This window comes from Stegastes partitus, unplaced genomic scaffold (assembly GCF_000690725.1).
Source record: "Stegastes partitus isolate 25-593 unplaced genomic scaffold, Stegastes_partitus-1.0.2 Scaffold1975, whole genome shotgun sequence".
In the NCBI taxonomy this organism is placed as follows: Eukaryota; Metazoa; Chordata; class Actinopteri; family Pomacentridae; genus Stegastes; species Stegastes partitus.
The window spans coordinates 93,934-113,764 of NW_007579706.1; the positions used below are offsets into that span (position 1 = coordinate 93,934).

The window sequence follows — 19,831 nt, forward strand, 5'->3', positions numbered from 1 at the left end:
CATTTGTGCCAGAGTGTCATCAGGCCGTTAAACCGTAGCGCGGTGTGATCAACGGGGCTCTGTGCTGTAATTACAGGACCAGTGGGTCCAAATGTGGTCGCCTGTGTGTGTTTTGCGCGCAGCGTCATAACGCGTCGAGCCTGTCACGCTTGTGTGGATTAACACAGAGTCCCGGGCTGCTCTGCCCTGAATGCAGCCTTTAAAGTGACGGAGGCTGTAATTTGAGAGCAGCGCGGAGGTATTATTAGCCAAAAAGCCGAGCGCGCCACCGGACACATCCAGATGTTGCGTTCGAGGCACCGGGAGAAGTCTGGAGCTCCGGAGACAAACTTCCACAGTCCGCCGCGCAGGGATGGGAGCTGCTAGAGCGGATTAGAGGACGAACAGAGCAGAGGAGCCGCTCGGACAGAGGAGCAGTGCGCAACTTGGAGCTTCAAAAGTGCCTGAAATGTTCGTTTTTACGCGCAGGGTTGGGCTGTAGTCGAGCGGGCCGGTGGTTTAAACTGAACTCTTCCTTTCCGTGCTGAGAGCGTGTTTTGGGGACCGACATGGCTTTTGTTCACTTGCTCCTGTGCGCCTGGATGTGCGCGTCCATGTGCGGCGCGTTTTTCAACGGACCTCTTCAGCCGGAGATGTCCAACGGGACTTTCCATCACTACTTCGTGCCGGACGGCGACTACGAGGACAACGACGACCCGGAGAAGTGCCAGATGTTGTTCAAGATGACCGACGAGCGCAAGTGCGGTCTGGACGAGGACCAGGACGCGGTGATCCGGGACGACTTCACCATCATCAAGCGGCAGATCGAGGACTCGGCGCGGGTGCTGGAGGGCATCGGCAAGAGCATCTCCTACGACCTGGACGGGGAGGACAGCTACGGCAGGTATCTGCGCAGGGAGACGGCGCAGATCAGCGAGGCGTTCACAAACTCGGAGAAGTCGCTGCTGGAGCTGGAGGTGAAGTTCAAGCAGAGCCAGGAGAGCGAGCTGAAGGAGGAGCACCGGCTCAACGACGACTTCCTCACCATGATCGTGCACACGCGGGACGTGCTCAAGGAGACCGTGGACATTTCTCTGGGCCTGAAGGACAAACACGAGCTGCTGTCGCTCATCATCCGCAGCCACGGAACCAGGCTGAGCCGCCTGAAGAACGAGTACATGAAGTTCTGAGGCTCGAACTTTACGCAGGACGGTTGGACCAACTCCGGTCACGTTAGTTGGTAAAAGTCAACCAAGTTCATCCAAGTTACCGAGTTGTATCGATGCCACAGGTTTAAGTTGGATCTACTTAAATTATTCAACTTGAAGTTTGCTCCAGTATTTGCTTTACCTACATGAAGTTCTGATGCTAATACTTTAAGCAGGATTGTTGGACCAACTTAAATAAACAGCTTCAGTCGATGAAACTCAATTAAATTAAGTTCATCCAAGTTAACAAATTGTCCTGAAGCCACAGGTGGTGCAACTTGAAGTTTGCAGTTTTTTATCCATTTTAAGTGTTTGCTTTACCCAAAATCTACATAAAGTTCTGACACTTAAACTTCAGGATTCTTTGACCAACTTAAATCAGTTTAGTTGGTAAAACTTAATTAAATTAAGTTGATCCAAGTTAAGCTACCGAGTTGTATCGATGCCACAGGTTGAAGTTGGATCTACTTAAATCATTCAACTTGAAGTTTGCTCAAGTATTTGCTTTAATCCATGTTAATTTCTGACACTAATACATTGTTGGACCAACTTAAATAAACAGCGTCAGTCGATGAAACTCAATGAAATTAAGTTCATCTAACAAATTGTCCTGAAGCCACAGGTGGTGCAACTTGAAGTTTGCAGTTTTTCCACCTTAAATATTTGCTTTATCTAAACTCTACTTGAAGTTCTGAATCTAAAGCTTTACACAGGATTGTTGGATCAACTTAAATAAATCACTTTAGTCGATAGAACTCAATTAAATTAAGTTCATGCATATTAACAGGTTGTACTGATGCTGCAGGTTTAAGTTGGATCGACTCAAATCATTCACCTTGAAGTTTGCTTTACCCAAAACATAAAGCACAATTTTGCCATTAAACTTACATTTCTTTCCTTTTCTTTACCTTCTTTAAAGAAAACAGTGAAAGTTGCAGCAGAGAAGATAGGTGAAAATTATTCAAACCAATACTCAAATGCACTTTTTACCCACATATTTACATTAAGTAAGCTAATATATATATATAAGTGGATTTGACAAAATTCCAAAGGAAAGTGAAATTTAGTCAAACTGACTTATTGTTTTTTAGTTTAGCTCAGTCAAATCAACTCATCTGATGTAAAAGTAATATATTTGCATCAAGTAAACCAGAAAAGATGAATTGAATCAACTCATCTTTTCAAGTTTACTGAGCACAAATATGTGAGTTTTGCTAATTTCAGGTTGAGTAAACTAGAAAAGATGAGTTGATCTGACTAAACTCCAAAGGACTTTGGAAAAGATGAATTAGTTAAGTCAGTTAACTGAACTTTAACAACAACTTGATGCATTTTGACTTAAAATGATGAGTTAAGGGAATGAACAGCTTAAAGTTCACTCAACTCATTAAATTCAGTTTGTTTCAGTGTATTTGCATAAAGTAGAAAAGATGAGTTGGTTTGACTAAATTCAGTCAACTCATCTTTTCTCTTTGATTGTCAGCTGACACTCAAACGATTAAATTAAGTTTATAAGAAACAAAACTAGTATATATATATATATATAATTTGACTAGTTGATTCAACTTAATAGTTTAAGTTTATTGAACTTGTTTTCACAGGTTTAGTTTATTTAACTCAGCTAGTTTCACACAACTCATATCACAACTTTTAGCTCATCGATCAACCGAAGCTCAGTTGAGTCGCGTTTTGAAGTCAGCAGAGGAAGTTTGGTTTTAAGCTAAATGAACTTAAGATAATTTACAGTGCAGAGTAAACTGGGGCATCTTTTATTAACTTTATTTTGAAATTTTGGTGTTGCTCTCACTTTCCCTGCAATATAAATGATCTGTTTTGCCAGATATTTAGAGTTGTTGTGCCGACTCTTTTCCCACTTCATTTCAAAAGTACATTTAAGAGCTATTGTTCATGGAGTGTGACTCAGAGGGAGATGCAGGTTGAAAATTAACATCAGGGACACAAAACCAAAACACAAAGGGTCGGTTCACCTGATGTTTCTGTTGAATTTTGTTTAAATCAACTGAAGCAAACATGTGAATTTAAATCACACACAGTATTAAGTTGGTGCAGCATTATTATGTCCAACCAGCTTTTCAAAATGAGGTTTCTCAACTTTAAGGAGTTTATCTGAATCAGTAAATTAGATCTTTTTGTAGATCTTTCAACATTTAATTAAGCGTCGGAAACATGTTCCCTTAAATTAGTTTTCAGTGTTTGCATGCAGATAGTTGTGGGTCTCCAGGTTTTGTTATATCTCACCAGATCTTCAAAGTAAAGATGAAAGATTTGGGGGAAACCCTGCAGCCCTGCAGATTTTTCTAATTGCACCGTTTCAAAGTTTGAAATCAACAGTTCCACATCTGAAGAACCCACACTTTAATTTGCAAAATGCACAGCATCAGATATAACAGATGCTGTTTTGTTACCTGAACTCGGACGTGTCATTAGCATCTGTCAGGACATCTTTTAGGACTTTAATTATTGTAGTTTATGTCAGTCCGCATTGCAGATCGTTTACATCTAGTGCAGTGTTGAGAAAAAACACAAGGCGCTGAAATGTGCTTAAAAAGTCTGGATTTGACATCATCAGTATTAATTGTTAAGAAAAATAAAAACACGAGTGGACAGTTTGGGTCATACTCACAATGCTGAGGAACAGTTTCATGTAAAAACTGCTAATTGAGGAATTTTAATGGATAAAATACCTCAGAGGGACGTTAACGTCTGACTGAAAGACGGAAAAGATCCTCTAAAAATTACAAAAATCTGTTAAAGAAATAAATATTCTGACAAACTGTCTGCATGTGTGTGATTCACCTGTCATCAGACCAACACTTGAGCATGACACGCCATCAAAACAGCGGTTTTTAAAAGATGACTGAACACGAATTTAATGTTTTCCAATAAAAAAGGAACTTTGTTAGTTAATTAGTGCACCAAACAAAGCCTCTTTTCTTGGTTTGTGCAACAGATTTAACTGCAAATAGCTTTGAAAGAGAGTCAGCCGATCAAAAAAGTAAGAAACGGGAGCATCAGATTCAAAATAAGAAGCACAAGTGAGAGTTTTCCAAAAAGCTTCATCAGACGTCTCCACTGATTTCTGTGTTCTAGGTTGTTTTTTTTAACTCTCCAAACAAGAGCAACTTTTCTTTCAGATGAATGTTTGTAAGATTATCAGACAATGTTTACATACGGACACGTATCTGTTGTATTTGTATTTTTGTGCTATAGGCTTGCACACTTTGCACAGTTCTTCACTGTTCGGGTGCTAAAGGTTGTGTTTCAAAATGCAAAGCCTCCAAACTGTGCCGCCGCCGCACGGTCGTAGTATAATCTATTAAAAATGTACAGTCAGTAAATACTGTGATATGTTTATTACTGAACGCCTTATTCTGTATTCACTGTTTATATAAAGCTGGGAAATAGAGCTACATATATCTGTTCTTGGTTATCTGGAGGTGTTTGATGGATAAGACTGCGGGCAGCACACGTGGACCGGTCTGTGTAACTACGTGGACGGTGTTGTGTCTTCTTGAATAAAAGAAGTTGTGGTGAAGGGCGTCCATGCTTTTCTTTCTGGGATCAAACTCTTCCTGCAGGAGGTCCGCCGACTTTGCGGCGTTCAGCAGTAGCGCTGCGGCTACGTAGCATCGCGCCACGTGCTTCACAATCACAAAGCTCGTCTCCGTGTTTGCTTTACGGGGCTTTGAGGTCTGCTGCGAATTATACACACCAGCTCTCTGGCCTCTAATTAGAAGAAGCTTTGAAGGAAGAAGCCGCCGGTTGGTATTTACGAGCAGCGGAGATGTGAGGACGCTGCGTCGCTTTAAACGTGGACCTTACAAACGGCTTGTTTGTTCCTGTCTTTGGCCTCTTTTCGTTTTAATGATACTTCAGCGTTTTAAGGTCAACAGTAAACAGTTTGAGGCCTCGAGACGCAGGAATTATAAAGTCAGAAGTGCCAGCTGTAGTAAATTGCGTAACGGCGCAGCAAAGTGCAGCGTTGCTCGCGGATACTTTGAGCTGGATGATTACAGCGAGGATGAGGCAACATAAAGGACGCATTGTGCAGCTACGACACAGCTCGGTTTGTATCCACGTTTCCATGACAGAGGAGAGACGGCGGTTTGCTCAAAAAACACATTATTGGCACCGTGGAGGGGAAAAATCCTATATGAAGCATGCATCTTTAATAGCGGTTTTAACTGAGTGGAAACACGTTGTTTTTGTGTATCAGCTCCAGAGTTACGTCACGTTAGCACAACGGGTGACCTCTGGTGTGTTTAGATCAATCAGTCCAGTGATGTTATGATGCCAGTTTATCTGTAGGGATATAAACTAAAAAAACACAAGTGTTGGACCGACTTCAATGAGCTGCTTCGAGTGATAAGAGGCGATTAAATTCAATTGATCAAGATGAAATTAATCAGTAATATCAGTATCACTGGCTGAAGCACTTACATCATTTGATTCCTCTCAAACGAGCATTTTAATGAAAGTCAACGTGAAGTTTCCCAGTTTTCCACCTTAAACTTGACATTTAACTTGTTGTTTTCTCCTTTTCTCTCGTCTGTAATTCAACTTGGTTAAGTTGCAGCAGATATTACTAAATCCTAAAGGAGAAATACGCCTAATTTTTGCACGTTTGTTAAAATCTGAACCAGTTTAAAGGGACAAAGTGTAATTTTAAGTTGTTAAAGTCAACAAAAGCAAACTGGCTTCACCAAAACAGAAAGAGAAGTGAGGATTAGTCCAAACAGTTGTTCATCCACAGCAGAAAGTACACGATTTACTCATATACTACACATATATTTACATTAACTTAACTAGAAAATATAAGTTGATTTGACTAAATTCCAAAGGAATGCACATATTTGAATCAGATAAACTAGAAAAGATTAGTTGATATGACTAAATTAGTTAGTTCAACTTATATTTTCTAGTTTATTTAATGCTAATATATGAGTTTTAGCTAATTTCTGGTTAACAAAACTTAAAATGTCTAAAACTGTCTTTACCAAAAAAAGAAAGAGAACCGAGATTTACTGAAAACAGGAATTCTACTACAGCTAAAATACACTATTTACTCATTTATTACTCAAATATTTACATGAAGTGAACGAGAAAAGACGAGTTGATTGGACTAAAAGCCAGATAATTTAGGAATGCACATATTTGCATTAAGTAAACTGTTGGTTTGACTCATTTTGTTTGGAAAAGAAGAGTGAAATTACTTGAAATTTAGTCAAATTAACTCATCTTCTCTAGTTTATTTAATACACATAAATTAGTTTTTGCTGTTTTCTGATTAGCAACACCTAAAATGTCTAAAACTGTCTTTACAAAAACAGAAAGAGAAGTTAGATTTATTTAATATTTACTTTAACTACAGCTCAGATACACTTTTTTTTACCAACATATATATTTACATTAACTAAACCAGAAATTGAAGAGAAATTTAAGAAAACACATATTTGTATTAAGTTAACTAGAAAATTAGGTGATTTGACTAAATTTCTGAGTTGAATTCCTTTAAAATGTAGTCAAACCAACTCATCTTTTTGAGTTTATTTCATGCAAATATATCAGTTTTGGTAATTTCAGGTCAACTGAACTAAAAAAAAGAGAAGTTATTTAAAATGTTGTATTTTGTAGGAGTTTTGATTCATCCATCCGTTGATTTTTATAAAGCTCGGTGCACGTTTACGTCATATCAGTCGTACAACAACACAAAGTCCAAGCAGCAGCGTTGTTGTTGTTGTTGCTAATCAACATGTGTGTGCTGATGTAAAGGTGACTCAGCTCCGTATCGTCGCTCATGCCGCCTTTGAAACGTGGAGGTTTTGTGTTATAAATGAAGCATCGGTGTGTGTGTGTGATCCTGGGTTAATAATTACAATAAGAGGCTTTTAAAAACTAAACTGGGCTGTTAGCAAGAGGACTAAAGCTGCACATCGTCCACATCGTCCTCCCCGAACCTGCGAAGGACTCACAAAGAGGTACTGACTGACTGGACACTTTAATTACTTGCTTTGCTTTCCTTATTGATTAATGAGGGAACGGGTTTCTTGATTAATCTCGCCATCAGCTGGTGTGTAAAATGTCAGAAAATAATGAGAAGTGCAGGATGCTGTTTCCAAAGTGTCCTTAAACTTCTTGTTTTCTTCAAGAAATTCTCTTTTCCGTCATGTATGACTAAGAAAGCAGCAAATGGTCACATTTCTGGAGCTCCAACTATGCAGATGTTTACCAGAAAATCAACGTCATTGAGTGTCACAGTGATAACATTATGAGCTAACAATCAAAATGGACTTTATGTGTGATTACACCTGCATCTGGATGGAGTAAAAACAAGAGAACGTTTCCCATTTTTGATTCAATCTGCTGTAAATGCTGCCAGCGTCTTTACTAAAGAGGATTAACTCCAAAAACTTTATCAATGATTTTTCATGTGGAGCCACATGCAGGACGGCGTTTTGACTGTTTTTTATACAAGAATACAAAAATAAGCACCACAGCTGAGCATTTTCTCCAATGGAACAGATTCAAACTTGTTGGATTTCATATTGAACCAAACCTCTCTGCTTTCAGCTCCAACATTCAACTTGCCGTAGAGCAGTAGGGTTGTAGGTGAGCTGGTGTGCTTGAGTTGCACATTCTAAAGGAACAAATAGTAGAACGTGACTATCTTCATGGACAAAACTTCTAAATATTTCACTTACACAGAGATTCGAGTTTAGGGGTTAAATCAATGACCGGAGAGGGACTTTAGCATTTTACCAGTGATGCTAATTAGCAAATGCTAGCATGCTAACAGCCTAACCTATGTTGAACAGCTGCAAGTTAGCATGCTGTCGAACATACACACAACAAATCGGGCTCCTGAGACTTTGCACTTTTTATAGAATATAGCAGCTATTGACAGATTTGGGCTGCGGCACCTGAGTCAGCTCCAAGCCGTTCATGGATGATTTATAAAGATGTCGAGGACGGAGAACGTTCTCACAGTTTTTCCTCAAAACAAGCCTTTCTTTGAAGCACCATTTGTTTTCCTGCACATGTTTGTCGTGTGGACAGATTTTAGGCTGCACGCAAACATCTGCAGCACAACATGTCAGCGGCTCAAATACTTTCCACTTTCTGTCCAAGTGCGTATAGTTTTGAAGGTTTGTTCCAATCAAAATACTACTTCCTGTCCAAGTTTTTATAGTTTTAAAGGTTTGCTCGACCCAAACTGTATTTTCTAACTAACAAGTTGTGGTTTTAAACGTTTATTCCATCCAAAATACTACTTTTTGTCCAATTATTTACAGTTTTCGTGGTTTGCTCCACCCAAAATTCACTTTCTGACTAACAAATTGTGGTTTTAAAAGTTTATTCAACCCAAATTACTACTTTCTGTCCAAGTCTGTATAGTTTTAAAGCTTTGTTCCACCCAACCTGCACTTTCTCATTCCCAGTTTGTGGTTTCAAAGGTTGGTTCCACCTAAGTTACTATTCAGTCCCAGTCCGAGTTTTAATGGTGTTCAACTCAAAATACTACTTTTTGTCTCAGTGCTTATAGATTCAATGGTTTGCTTCACCCAAAATACTACTTTTTTCCCCATGTACTTGTACTTTTAAAGGTTTGTTCCACTCAAAATATTACTTTCTGTCCAAGTATTTACAGTTTTAAGGGTTCGCTCCACCTAAACTGTGTTTTCTAACTAACAAGTTGTCATTTTAATAGTTTATTCCACCCAAAATACCACTTTCTGTCCTCGTATTTACAGTTTTACTGGTTTTCTCCACCCAAATTGTACTTTCTAATTAACAAGTTGTGGTTTTAAAACGTTTTTCCACCCATAGTACCGTTTTCTGTCCAAGTACGTATAGTTTTAAAGATTTGTTCCATCCAACCTGCACTTTCTCACAACCACTTTATGGATTTAAAAGTTTGTTCCACCAAAATTACTACTCAGTCCAAGTACTTCAAGTTTTAATGGTATGTCCAATTCAAAATAGTACTTTTTATCTAAGTACTTGTACTTTTAATGGTCTGTTCCACCCAAAATACCACTTTTTGTCCAATTATTTACAGTTTTAATGGTTTGTTCCACTCAAATACAACTTTTTGTCCAAGTATGTATAGTTTTAATGGTTTATTCCACCCAATATTCTACTTTCGGTAAAAGTTTGTGTAGTTTTAATGGTTTGTTCACCCAAACTGTACTTTCTAACTAACAAGTTGTGGTTTTAAAAGTTTATTCCACCCAAAATACCACTTTCTGTCTTAATATGTATCATTTTAAAGGTTTGTTCCACCCAAATTACTACTTGGTCCCAGTACTTATAGTTGTAATGGTGTGTTCAATTCAAAATACCACTTTCTTTCTCAGTACTTGTAGTTGTGATGGTTGGTTCCACTCAGCAAACCACTGTCTGACTAACTAGTGAAGGTTAAACTGTTCATCTGTGGACTAGAAGAGCTTCAACAAACTCCACCGGTTTGATCCACAGATGAAGGTCCTGCAGTGCTGTCGTGACACCGGCTCCTTGTTAACGTTATCAGCCGCTCTCCGGGCTGTATTACGGTGATATTACGGCTGTATTGTGGCCGGTTGTGAACTGGGCTAAAGTTGACGCACTCACACTGATTATGTCACCCGGTAACGGCAGCCGCGCGACCTTTCCCCCACTTTCCCCGGGCAGACATCAGTGTTGACGGACGCTGAAGCGACGAGGAGCCGCCTGTCATCCAGCACCGCAGGTAACATCTGTCACAGACCCGCAACATGGCGTTTTTCACCGGTTTCAGTGTCACTTTAACACGCAAACTTTAAATAAAGCCGGTAAACAAGGCGGCGCTGAGCGGAGGTTAGCGCCGCTGCTAGCTTAGTAACCGGATCTGGATGTGCCGTTTACATTAACTAGCATGCTAGCTGCCGGTTAGCTGCCGGCTACACTACAGTAAGTAGCATGCTAACTAGCGGCTAGCTTCCGGCTAGTTGGCATGCTAACTAGTGGCCAGCTGCCGGCTAGTTAGCATCACAGCTTCTTTGTTAGCTTTGGCTCCATTCACTGGATGAAGTGCTAACCAGTGTTTGTGTACTCATTAAAGTACCACAGTGGTAGAAAAACCGGAATTTAGCAGCTTTAAACAGGCAGTAGAAGCTGCTAAACTCACAGAAAGTTGAAAAAACAAACATTCACACTCGTGTTAACTTTATTTATGTCGCATATTTGAAAACACAGAGTCCAAGCAGCAGGATAGAGAGTTAAACATGGTCAGATATTTTCAAAATTAATCAATACAGCAACACCAGGTGAAATAATGGAAGAACCAAAAGTTCCATATCCAAGAGAGGAAGAGGAGCAGGTGGAGTAAAGGTAAAGAAAACATGAAAACAAGGCTGGAAGTAGTGATATTACTACCAAATAAATATGTAATAAAGGGTAAAATAGAACATAATCAACAAATAAGTACATTTTAAAAATAAATTAAACAATATAAATATATANTCAAAATAGTACTTTTTATCTTGAATTTTTAATGGTTTGTTCCACCCAAATTACTACTCAGTCAGAGTATTTATAAATTTAATCGTGCGTTCAATTCAAAATAATACATTTTCTCTCAGTTCTTATAGTTTTAATAGTTTGTTCTGCCCAAAATACTACTTTTTTCCCCTGCATAATTCTACTTTTAATGGTTTGTTCCACTTAAAATACTACGTTTTGTCCAAGTACTTGTACTTTTAATGATTTGGTGTGCTCAAAATTATATTTTCTGTCCAAGTATGTATAGTTTTAATTGTTTATTCCACTCAATATTCTACTTTCGGTACAAGTATGTGTAGTTTTAATGGTTTGTTCACCCAAACTGTACTTTTTAACTAACAAGTTGTGGTTTTAAAAGTTTATTCCACCCCAAATACCGCTTTCTGTCCAAGTATTTTTAGTTTTAATGGTGTGTTCAATTAAAAAAAACTACTTTTTTTTCTCAGTACTTAGAGTTTTAATAGTTTGTTCCACCCAGAATATTAGTTTTTGTGTAAGCACTTGTACTTTTAATGGTTTCTTGAACTCAAAATACTACTTTCTGTCTAAGTACTCACAGTTCTAATGGTTTGTTCCACTCAAATACAACTTTTTGTTCAAGTATGTATAGTTTTATTTGTTTATTCCACCCAATATTCTACTTTTGGTAAAAGTATGTGTAGTTTTAATGGTTTGTTCACCCAAACTGTACTTTCTAACTAACAAGTTGTGGTTTTAAAAGTTTATTCCACCCAAAACACCACTTTCTGTCCTGGTATGTATCATTTTAAAGGTTTGTTCCACCCAAATTACTACTTGGTCCCAGTACTTATGGCTGTAATGGTGTGTTCGGTTCAAAATACCACTTTCTTTCTCAGTACTTGTAGTTGTGATGGTTGGTTCCACTCAGCAAACCACTGTCTGACTAACTAGTGAAGGTTAAACTGTTCATCTGTGGACTAGAAGAGCTTCAACAAACTCCACCGGTTTTAATCACAGATGAAGGTCCTGCAGTGCTGTCGTGACACCGGCTCCTTGTTAACGTTATCAGCCGCTCTCCGGGCTGTATTACGGTGATATTACGGCTGTATTGTGGCCGGTTGTGAACTGGGCTAAAGTTGACGCGCTCACACTGATTATGTCACCCGGTAACGGCAGCCGCGCGACCTTTCCCCCACTTTCCCCGGGCAGACATCAGTGTTGACGGACGCTGAAGCGACGAGGAGCCGCCTGTCATCCAGCACCGCAGGTAACATCTGTCACAGACCCGCAACATGGCGTTTTTCACCGGTTTCAGTGTCACTTTAACACGCAAACTTTAAATAAAGCCGGTAAACAAGGCGGCGCTGAGCGAGAGGTTAGCGCCGCTGCTAGCTTAGTAACCGGATCTGGATGTGCCGTTTACATTAACTAGCATGCTAGCTGCCGGTTAGCTGCCGGCTACACTACAGTAAGTAGCATGCTAACTAGCGGCTAGCTTCCGGCTAGTTGGCACGCTAACTAGTGGCCAGCTGCCGGCTAGTTAGCATCACAGCTTCTTTGTTAGCTTTGGCTCCATTCACTGGATGAAGTGCTAACCAGTGTTTGTGTACTCATTAAAGTACCACAGTGGTAGAAAAACCGGAATTTAGCAGCTTTAAACAGGCAGTAGAAGCTGCTAAACTCACAGAAAGTTGAAAAAACAAACATTCACACTCGTGTTAACTTTATTTATGTCGCATGTTTTAAAACACAGAGTCCAAGCAGCAGGATAGAGAGTTAAACATGGTCAGAATTTTTCAAAACTAATCAATACAGCAACACCAGGTGAAATAATGAAAGAACCAAAAGTTCCATATCCAAGAGAGGAAGAGGAGCAGGTGGAGTAAAGGTAAAGAAAACATGAAAACAAGGCTGGAAGTAGTGATATTACTACCAAATAAATATGTAATAAAGGGTAAAATAGAACATAATCAACAAATAAGTACATTTTAAAAATAAATTAAACAATATAAATATATACAAAGATAAAAATGAAATATCTGCTGCTGCTGTTGTTGGAATTCACGAGAGCTGCAGCGATTAATCAGAATTAACCGGCTAATGTGTTGATAGTAGATTTTCCATCCTGCCCATTTTCTTCCACTTCTCTGGTCGCGGTGGCAGCAGCTCATTCCTTTTCCCCAGCACTGCCATCCAGTTCCTTCAGGACGATCCCAAACCCAGATGAGATGTTTAATTAATCCAGCGAGGTCTGGGCCTCCTCCCAGATGCCCGGAAAGCCTCCAAAGAAAGCACTCAAGAAGAAGAAGCAGCATCCTTAATCAGACGCTTGAGCCACCTTGGCCTGTTTCCTTTGACTCTCGTCTGAGCTACTTCCTGATATCTGAGCTCCTCACCTGAACTCTGAGCCCAGCGACTCTACAGAGGAAACTAATTCCAGCCTCTTGCGTTCTCATTCTTTTTTTACTACCCAGACCTTATGAATAAAGGTGAGGGTAAAACGTAGCTCGAGGGCTGACGTTCCCAGGTGAGGCTGCACGATATTGGGGAAAAAAATACACTGGCATTGCAGCATTTTGTTCTTCTACAATATAACTGTACTGCGATATGAACAAAAAAAAAACAACTACTCCAGCTGACTTGCATAACTGTGTTTGGAAAGAATTAATCCTCGTAAAATCACTGGGGGGGGGTTTGTATAAACACATCTGCCTTTAATATTTTTGACTATCATCTGTTGTTATGCAGACTCGGTGTCTTTTATCGAGGTCCAGTGATATTTTAACTTGTGGGATCGTCCAGGAAAATACACTTTTCAGCTCCTAGTCCTCATTTATAAAGTGGACCGTCAGACTCCGTTGTTTGGCTGAAATCCGTCGTAGCTGCAGGATTCTCAAACAGCTCTGAGAAAAACAAGCGCATGACGATATTGCACATGACGTAATTGATTACATGTGTATCTTGTTTTATTTTAGTGTTTGTGTTTACCGTTTCTCATACCACTGGGTAAAGTTATCCAAAGTCTCTGGATGGCATTCAGATCTGGCTTTGCACTTGTCATGGAGAACTTGGCGCTGCTGATTTAAACAGACAAACAAATTACTTGTTTCCTCGGCAGCAGTTGGAAGACAGCGCTAACGGGAGACGTGTTTTTATTACGCTTTCTGCAGCTAAAATATTCCAACGCAGTTCACTTGTGCGTTTCTTCTTGCAAGCAAATCCACCTTTTCGGCGTTTCTCGCTCATTTTTCTGTGCTCATGTGAAGTGTGCATGACAACAAACTCCGTGTCCTCTAAATAAAGTCAAACAAACTTCCAAGAACCCTCAAGTCAGAGTAAATTAGACACGTCATGGAAAAGGGCTTCTTTTCGTATCATGCAGCAAAAAAAAAAAAAAAAAGAAAAGTTGTAGCACGACGTGTTTGACCTAATTTGACTCACTTCGCATTGCGCTGTCGATGCCGGAGCAATAAATCGTGTATTCCTGCTCCCAGGAGGGCTAATGTGATATGAGTCAGGATTTTAGCTGGAATGGTGTTTTTTTTTTTTTTGCTTGTCTTTTCCACTGAAACATATAAAAATGATGAATTTCTGCTACAGTCTGTTCCCAAAAGATGTTCACGTACATCTGGAGGATAATATAAATAGGTCAGGGAATCTCTGTAGCTCCACAATGCTTCAGTTATAAAGGGTAGCTGTGACACATTTTACCTTCTGGTTTAGTGAAATGCACCTCCTGTGATTTGTATATTGTGATTTTGAGCGTATGTCGGTTAATTCTTGAGCCCTAGATTCAGGTTGTTAGATGTGACGTTGGTGTTTTGTGGGCTGCTGGTCAGAGTGGATGACGAGGATTTTACAGAACAAACGGGAAGGAAATAGTTTGTATGCTTTATATGTTTCAGGACTGCTCATATGTCGGGGAAACCAAACTCAGGTGCAGTATTTTGAACTGCTGTAAACTCTGTTTTCTACTGAAACAATCCTGCTGATTGTTCCAAGATTATGCCAGCAGACCAAGCTTAGAAGAAAAAACCTTCTTGGCATAGTGATCAGTCACAATTCCCAAAGCCTCCTGATAAAACTCACATTTAGGGAGCCCGGCGTTGCTCAAAAACAAGTGTTGCACCATGGTTTCTGCTAAATAGGTCGCATTTAATGGACAGATAAACATGTTTTAACATTTAAATCCCCCCAAAAATGTTGTTGGTGCTTTTTTGGATGTTGTTCTACCATCCTCACATTGTCATTCAGGCAGTTTATAAGCTGGAAATGTTGAAATGTAGCTCGACATGAGGAGACTCCTGCTGGTAGTTTGGTTTGTGAAGCACGTAGGATGGAAGTGCATGATTCTCGCTTTCCTCTTTCTTCCTGCAGAGCTGTTATCCCTTTCTGATCCGGAGATAAAGCCGCCCGGAGGGAGCCGTTCGAAATGTGGATGAGCACATTTGCACGTTTTGCCCTTCCCGCCCTCCAGAGGAGCTCTGGCGCCGCCGCCCGCCGGGCTCTGAGGGCGTGTCGGGCACCGGCGCCGCCCCACTCGACTTCAGTGCAGCTCCGCGGGCAGCAGACCCTGGGCTCGGCCTCCCTCCCCCTGGGTCGCCACTCCGTCAGGCAGGTCCGAGCTCTGGACCAGGAGCGGATGATGGAGGTGGAGTGGGAGGACGGCGGCCACAGTCTGTATCCCTTCACCTGGCTCAGAGACAACTGCCAGTGTCCTCGCTGCACTCTGCAGTCGGCTCAGGCCCGGCTGCTGCCGCTGACCGACCTGGACGTGCACACCGGAGTCGACGCCGCGGAGGTCACCCATGACAACAAGGTGGGCTGCTGCTGCTGCTGCCGCGACCTCACTTGTGTTTCCCACATTCACACACGTCACGTGGACGTTCTGTATTGAAAGCAAAATGTTTAATTTATGACCGTGTGTAAAATGTTCCAGTACGTTTTATAGACCTGACATCCTGCTCGATGTGAACCTCTTCTGAGCTTCCACACGGTTTTACAATTCCACTGGACGGTAGTAAAGGACATTTCACATGGATTAACTTTCATTTTCACTTGGTAGATGGCAGATAAGTACAGATATTAAAAAAAGGCTTAACTTCTGCTTCTCTTAGAGCTAAAACCTGTCTGGAAATCTAAACTCTTGATATTTATAAAGATATTTGTGAAATTTTAGCTTCACCATTGAAACATTTTCAGGATAAAATGTTAAAAAAAAAATCTTTCCACCGACTTCCAGCAGATTTTTTTCTGCACGTTGAAATTTAAAAAGGAAGTATTAAAGATAAAAGCCTGAAGTTTCACCGTTATTTCTCATCATGTCACTGATTTAGAATCTGCAATATTGGAAAAAAAGTAGAGCAAATAATATTAGATTATGGATGAGTTGAAATTTGAAAAAAAAGAAAATTGAAGCTGTCATAAAATGTATTATCCTTGAGCTCGCATGAACAAAAATGCAGGATTTTTGGCACAATAATACAAAACAAAACATAAGGAATCCATTTAATATGAAATACTTGGTCACAAAAACAAAAAAGTGAAGTTTAAGTTTCATAACTAATGGAGCAGGTATGTCAAGCTGTACCACAAACACAAAAACACTGCTCGATATCAAGTATTGCTGATTGTGAATCAAGGACATGATGAGAAATAACAATAAATAACTCAGGCTTTTACCTTTAATAGTTTTGGAGATGTTGTGCAAACAGCCTCAGATTTCAATGTGTGAAAAAACCTGCTAAAAATGTTTTGACAGGCAAAACAAATTCTCAGAAAGTGCTCAGATACCATTTAATTACCCTAATATATGATAAAAAATAGTCTCAGGCCAATCAGAGATGTTAGAGCAGACGGATCCTGATGATTTAAGATGAACTGAGCCTCTAATATTGTGGAAATATGTCCAGCGGTGCTTCGAAATCCGCAGATCTAAACGTGGAAATTGGTAACCAAAACACCGTCTTAGCCGATAATCCAAACAGTTCTTACTTCTGCTACCTGGTTTAATATTAAAGCCACTTAAAGCCACAGAAGCTGCAGTCGAGGATATACATCCTGCAGCGCGTTGGAGCCACAGTTTAGACTGTCGTCTCAGCGGTTTTACAAACTCATGCCGTCCTTCCTCTGTGAGGGTAAAGTCAGGCTTCCTATGATGTTCTATGTGGTCCATCATCTGTTTTCAATCCATCACACTGTGAACATTTAACCTGAAGCAGGACTTTCAAAAGTTAGATGGCAAAATCAAATATGTGCCTGAAAAATAGCAATTAGATGTTTTCCTCAGACCCTAATTTCCTCCCACTCTGAAGGAGGCTTTTGAAGAACAAAGCACGAGCAGTTCTCCAAATAGTGAGCAAACAAATCAGAGCGCCGACTGAGGTAATGTTCCTCTCACCACCGTCAGACTCACTCAGTTTGGAGTCGCAGCGATCTGCTGCTGCTTCAGATCATCACTCTGGATCATTTCTAGGTTGTTTTTTTTAAAAAAGCAAAACCGCTCAAAGGTTATTGGTCTCATGTTGTCAGATTTTTGCTGCTTTTTCTGGTCGTTAACAACGGATTTTATGAGCTCCAACAGGCATTTTCACTGTTTTCTGATGTTTTACAGGTCAAACAATTAACCAAATTTAACCCTCTAGCAGTTTCCAGGAATTCTTTTGTTCCTTTAAGTTTTGTTTCTTTGATTATTATTATTTTTTTAAAAATGGAAAAATCATAAAACAGTTTGTCCAACATTTATCCAAGTGTCCACAGTTGTTAAAAAATACTGTAAACATGTTTACATACTACAGATATTTACTATTTACATTTATAATTTGTTTCTGTGCTGGTCTGATTTAACACAGCCTGCAGTTCAGCAGAAAACTTTGAATTTCTGTCGGGCTACTGTTGGTCACAGCTGAGTCAGTCATGGCTTCTTAAATGCGGCGAGAAGTGCAGAATTTTTTGTTTTTTGCAGAATTCGGTTAACGTGAACGGTTTATTTTTGGCGAATTTCTAAACGAGACACATGAAATAAAGCGATTTTGATAAAATATCATGATTTGAAGCTCGGCTTTGGTTGAGAATCCCGATGGAGCTGAGATGAGTAGTTCAAGGACTGTTGACAAAGTTGATAATCCGATGATTCGTTCTGGAATCAGTGTGTCCAGCATTTGTCTAAGTGTCCACAGCTGTTAACAATACTGAAGACATGTTTCCTCTACATACTTCAGATATTTACTATTTACACTTATGACTTGTTTCTGTTCTGGTCTCTTGTCTGCTCTGCATAAAAACAGAAAACTCTGAATTTATGTCGCGCTTCTGTTGGTCACAGCTGAGTCAGTCATGGCTTCTTAGTTGTGCCGATAGATGTAGAATTTTTTGTTTTTTACACAATTTTGTTAATGTAAATGGTTTATTTTTGGCGAATTTCAAAACGAGACATGTTGGACTGGGATAAGTAGTGCAAGGGCTGTTGAAAAAGTTGATAATCCGATGAGTTTTTGCAGTTTATGGCTCTGTGGAATAGGTTAATTTTAGTCCACATATCTTTGAAAGCTGCTTGTAAGTTTTTGGATTCAGAGGGTAAAACATTAAAACAGTGATCAGATGAATCGATTCCTCCTCGTGTGCTAACTTTAAACCACGCAGCTCCTCGTGTTCAGGTGTCACGACGCCTGCTCCAGTTCAGACGAATGCCAATTTGCTGACTGTTTGGGAACAACTGGCCGGTGACAAACTGTGCAGGTCGGTGAGGTGAGATGATCTAATTTTGTCCTGACCTTTCAAGTCCTCTGAAGGAGTCGCCCCCCGTGCGTCCTTCGCAGGACTCGGCCTCTGAAGTGGGCCACGGCTATAAACAGATTTCCACCTGACGTGACGGCGAGCCACCGTTTGCTTTTCTGTATTCCGTCCCGTTTCCTGCACCAGGATGTGGAGTTTAGCCCCATTAGAGTAAACGTGTGTCTTCAGCACCGCATCAGTGATTTCATGCCCGCCTCTGGCTAGAGAACATTACAAGGGGCTGATTGCACGGCTGCACCGGCCAAAACTCTCCACAGGTATTTATAAGGCAGATGGTGAACAAAGGGAATCTTCAAATGAAAAGGAATAAATGAGTTTATTTAAATACTTTCCCTTCTCGGTTTTACGAGGCACAAATAACGCATTCAGCTTAATCTGTAAGAGGGCAGAGCAGGCTGTTTCTTCTCCAAATCCCCGTTTTTTTAATCATTATTAAGCAGCAAATATTTGCCCGTTTGAAAGAGACACCTTAAGCCGATGGGTTATCACAGCAGAAGAGGCGAAAACACGGGAGCTTCAGAAAAGCTTTGGCCGACTGGGATCAATAAGCTTTTATCTCTCGCAGGTTTCCATCGTGTGGCCCGACCAGCACGTCAGCCTGTTCGATGCAGAGTGGCTGAAGAAACGCTGCTTCTCCGCCGCCGCCAGACAAGCGATGCAGGAGGAGCTTTTCCTCAACGGTGAGTCTGAGTTTGGATTTTATGTGAACATTTCTAAGTCTGTATTTTTCAGTGCTTTGCGGCCTGAAGGGCTGCTTTTTCTTTGGGCCCTGCACCGCCGTGACACGCGTTTCCTGTCTGTTGAAGAAAAGCTGAACTTTACAAGCGCTCCTGAAGGTGGGATTTCTTATTTTCTAACAGGGCTGCATTCAGTTATTCAGCGCATGTCACAAAGTTCACGCCTTTCAGGAGCTTTTTATTGTGACGAACTTAAAAAGCAGAAAGTGCCCATAAAGTCACCGGAGCTGTTCTGATGAGATTACAAAAAAAAAGAAACCCAACACAATTCAGCTGAAGCGGGCCGCGGTGATCGGACGGCTCCCGCCTGAAACTAATGATTGCTTTCTAATTGCCGTCGACGTAACGGGCGTAAGGGATTATTTTTTAAAGGAGGCCATAAATCACGACGCAGCTGTCTCACAATTAACAGGATGAACAAACACTGTCATGAATTACTGCGTTTTCAAAGCGGCGTCCGAGGGAAGCAATTTGTCAGCGTGCCAGGCGGCAGGTGTTACCTGCTTGTGCATAAATAGCACAAACCGGCGGCTCTGCTGAAGCCTGTCACTGATTTCCATACTTCCCGTGCTGCGACCGTGTGCTGTTCAAGGAGTCGTGTTTCACGTTGGA

General features: G+C 40.5%; 2 protein-coding genes across 3 annotated transcripts; both read left to right on the forward strand.

Moving 5' to 3' along the window:
* The first annotated feature begins 253 nt into the window (after nucleotides 1–253).
* fibinb (fin bud initiation factor b) lies at nucleotides 254–1,831 on the forward strand. Of its 2 annotated transcripts, none has more exons than XM_008303306.1 (2): nucleotides 254–1,270; nucleotides 1,639–1,831. In XM_008303306.1, exon 1 carries the CDS (start codon nucleotides 549–551, stop codon nucleotides 1,167–1,169), a length of 621 nt encoding a protein of 206 aa, XP_008301528.1. In that variant the 5' UTR covers nucleotides 254–548; the 3' UTR covers nucleotides 1,170–1,270; nucleotides 1,639–1,831. The 2 variants fall into 2 exon arrangements, with proteins under 2 accessions (XP_008301528.1, XP_008301527.1); XM_008303305.1 differs by having other exon boundaries at nucleotides 254–1,253; nucleotides 1,622–1,831.
* A 10,054-nt stretch (nucleotides 1,832–11,885) lies between these two features.
* LOC103373420 (gamma-butyrobetaine dioxygenase) lies at nucleotides 11,886–19,455 on the forward strand. Its single transcript, XM_008303307.1, has 3 exons — nucleotides 11,886–11,955; nucleotides 15,066–15,507; nucleotides 19,048–19,455. Exons 2-3 carry the CDS (start codon nucleotides 15,121–15,123, stop codon nucleotides 19,453–19,455), a joined length of 795 nt encoding a protein of 264 aa, XP_008301529.1. The 5' UTR covers nucleotides 11,886–11,955; nucleotides 15,066–15,120.
* Nucleotides 19,456–19,831: the final 376 nt, after the last annotated feature.

Coding starts and splice junctions, on each gene's coding strand:
- fibinb (XM_008303306.1), top strand. CDS start 549: ATGGCTTTTGTTCACTTGCTCCTGTGCGCCTGGATGTGCGCGTCCATG.
- LOC103373420 (XM_008303307.1), top strand. CDS start 15,121: ATGTGGATGAGCACATTTGCACGTTTTGCCCTTCCCGCCCTCCAGAGG. Junction 15,508..19,047: donor AGGTCACCCATGACAACAAG/GTGGGCTGCTGC, acceptor TATCTCTCGCAG/GTTTCCATCGTGTGGCCCGA.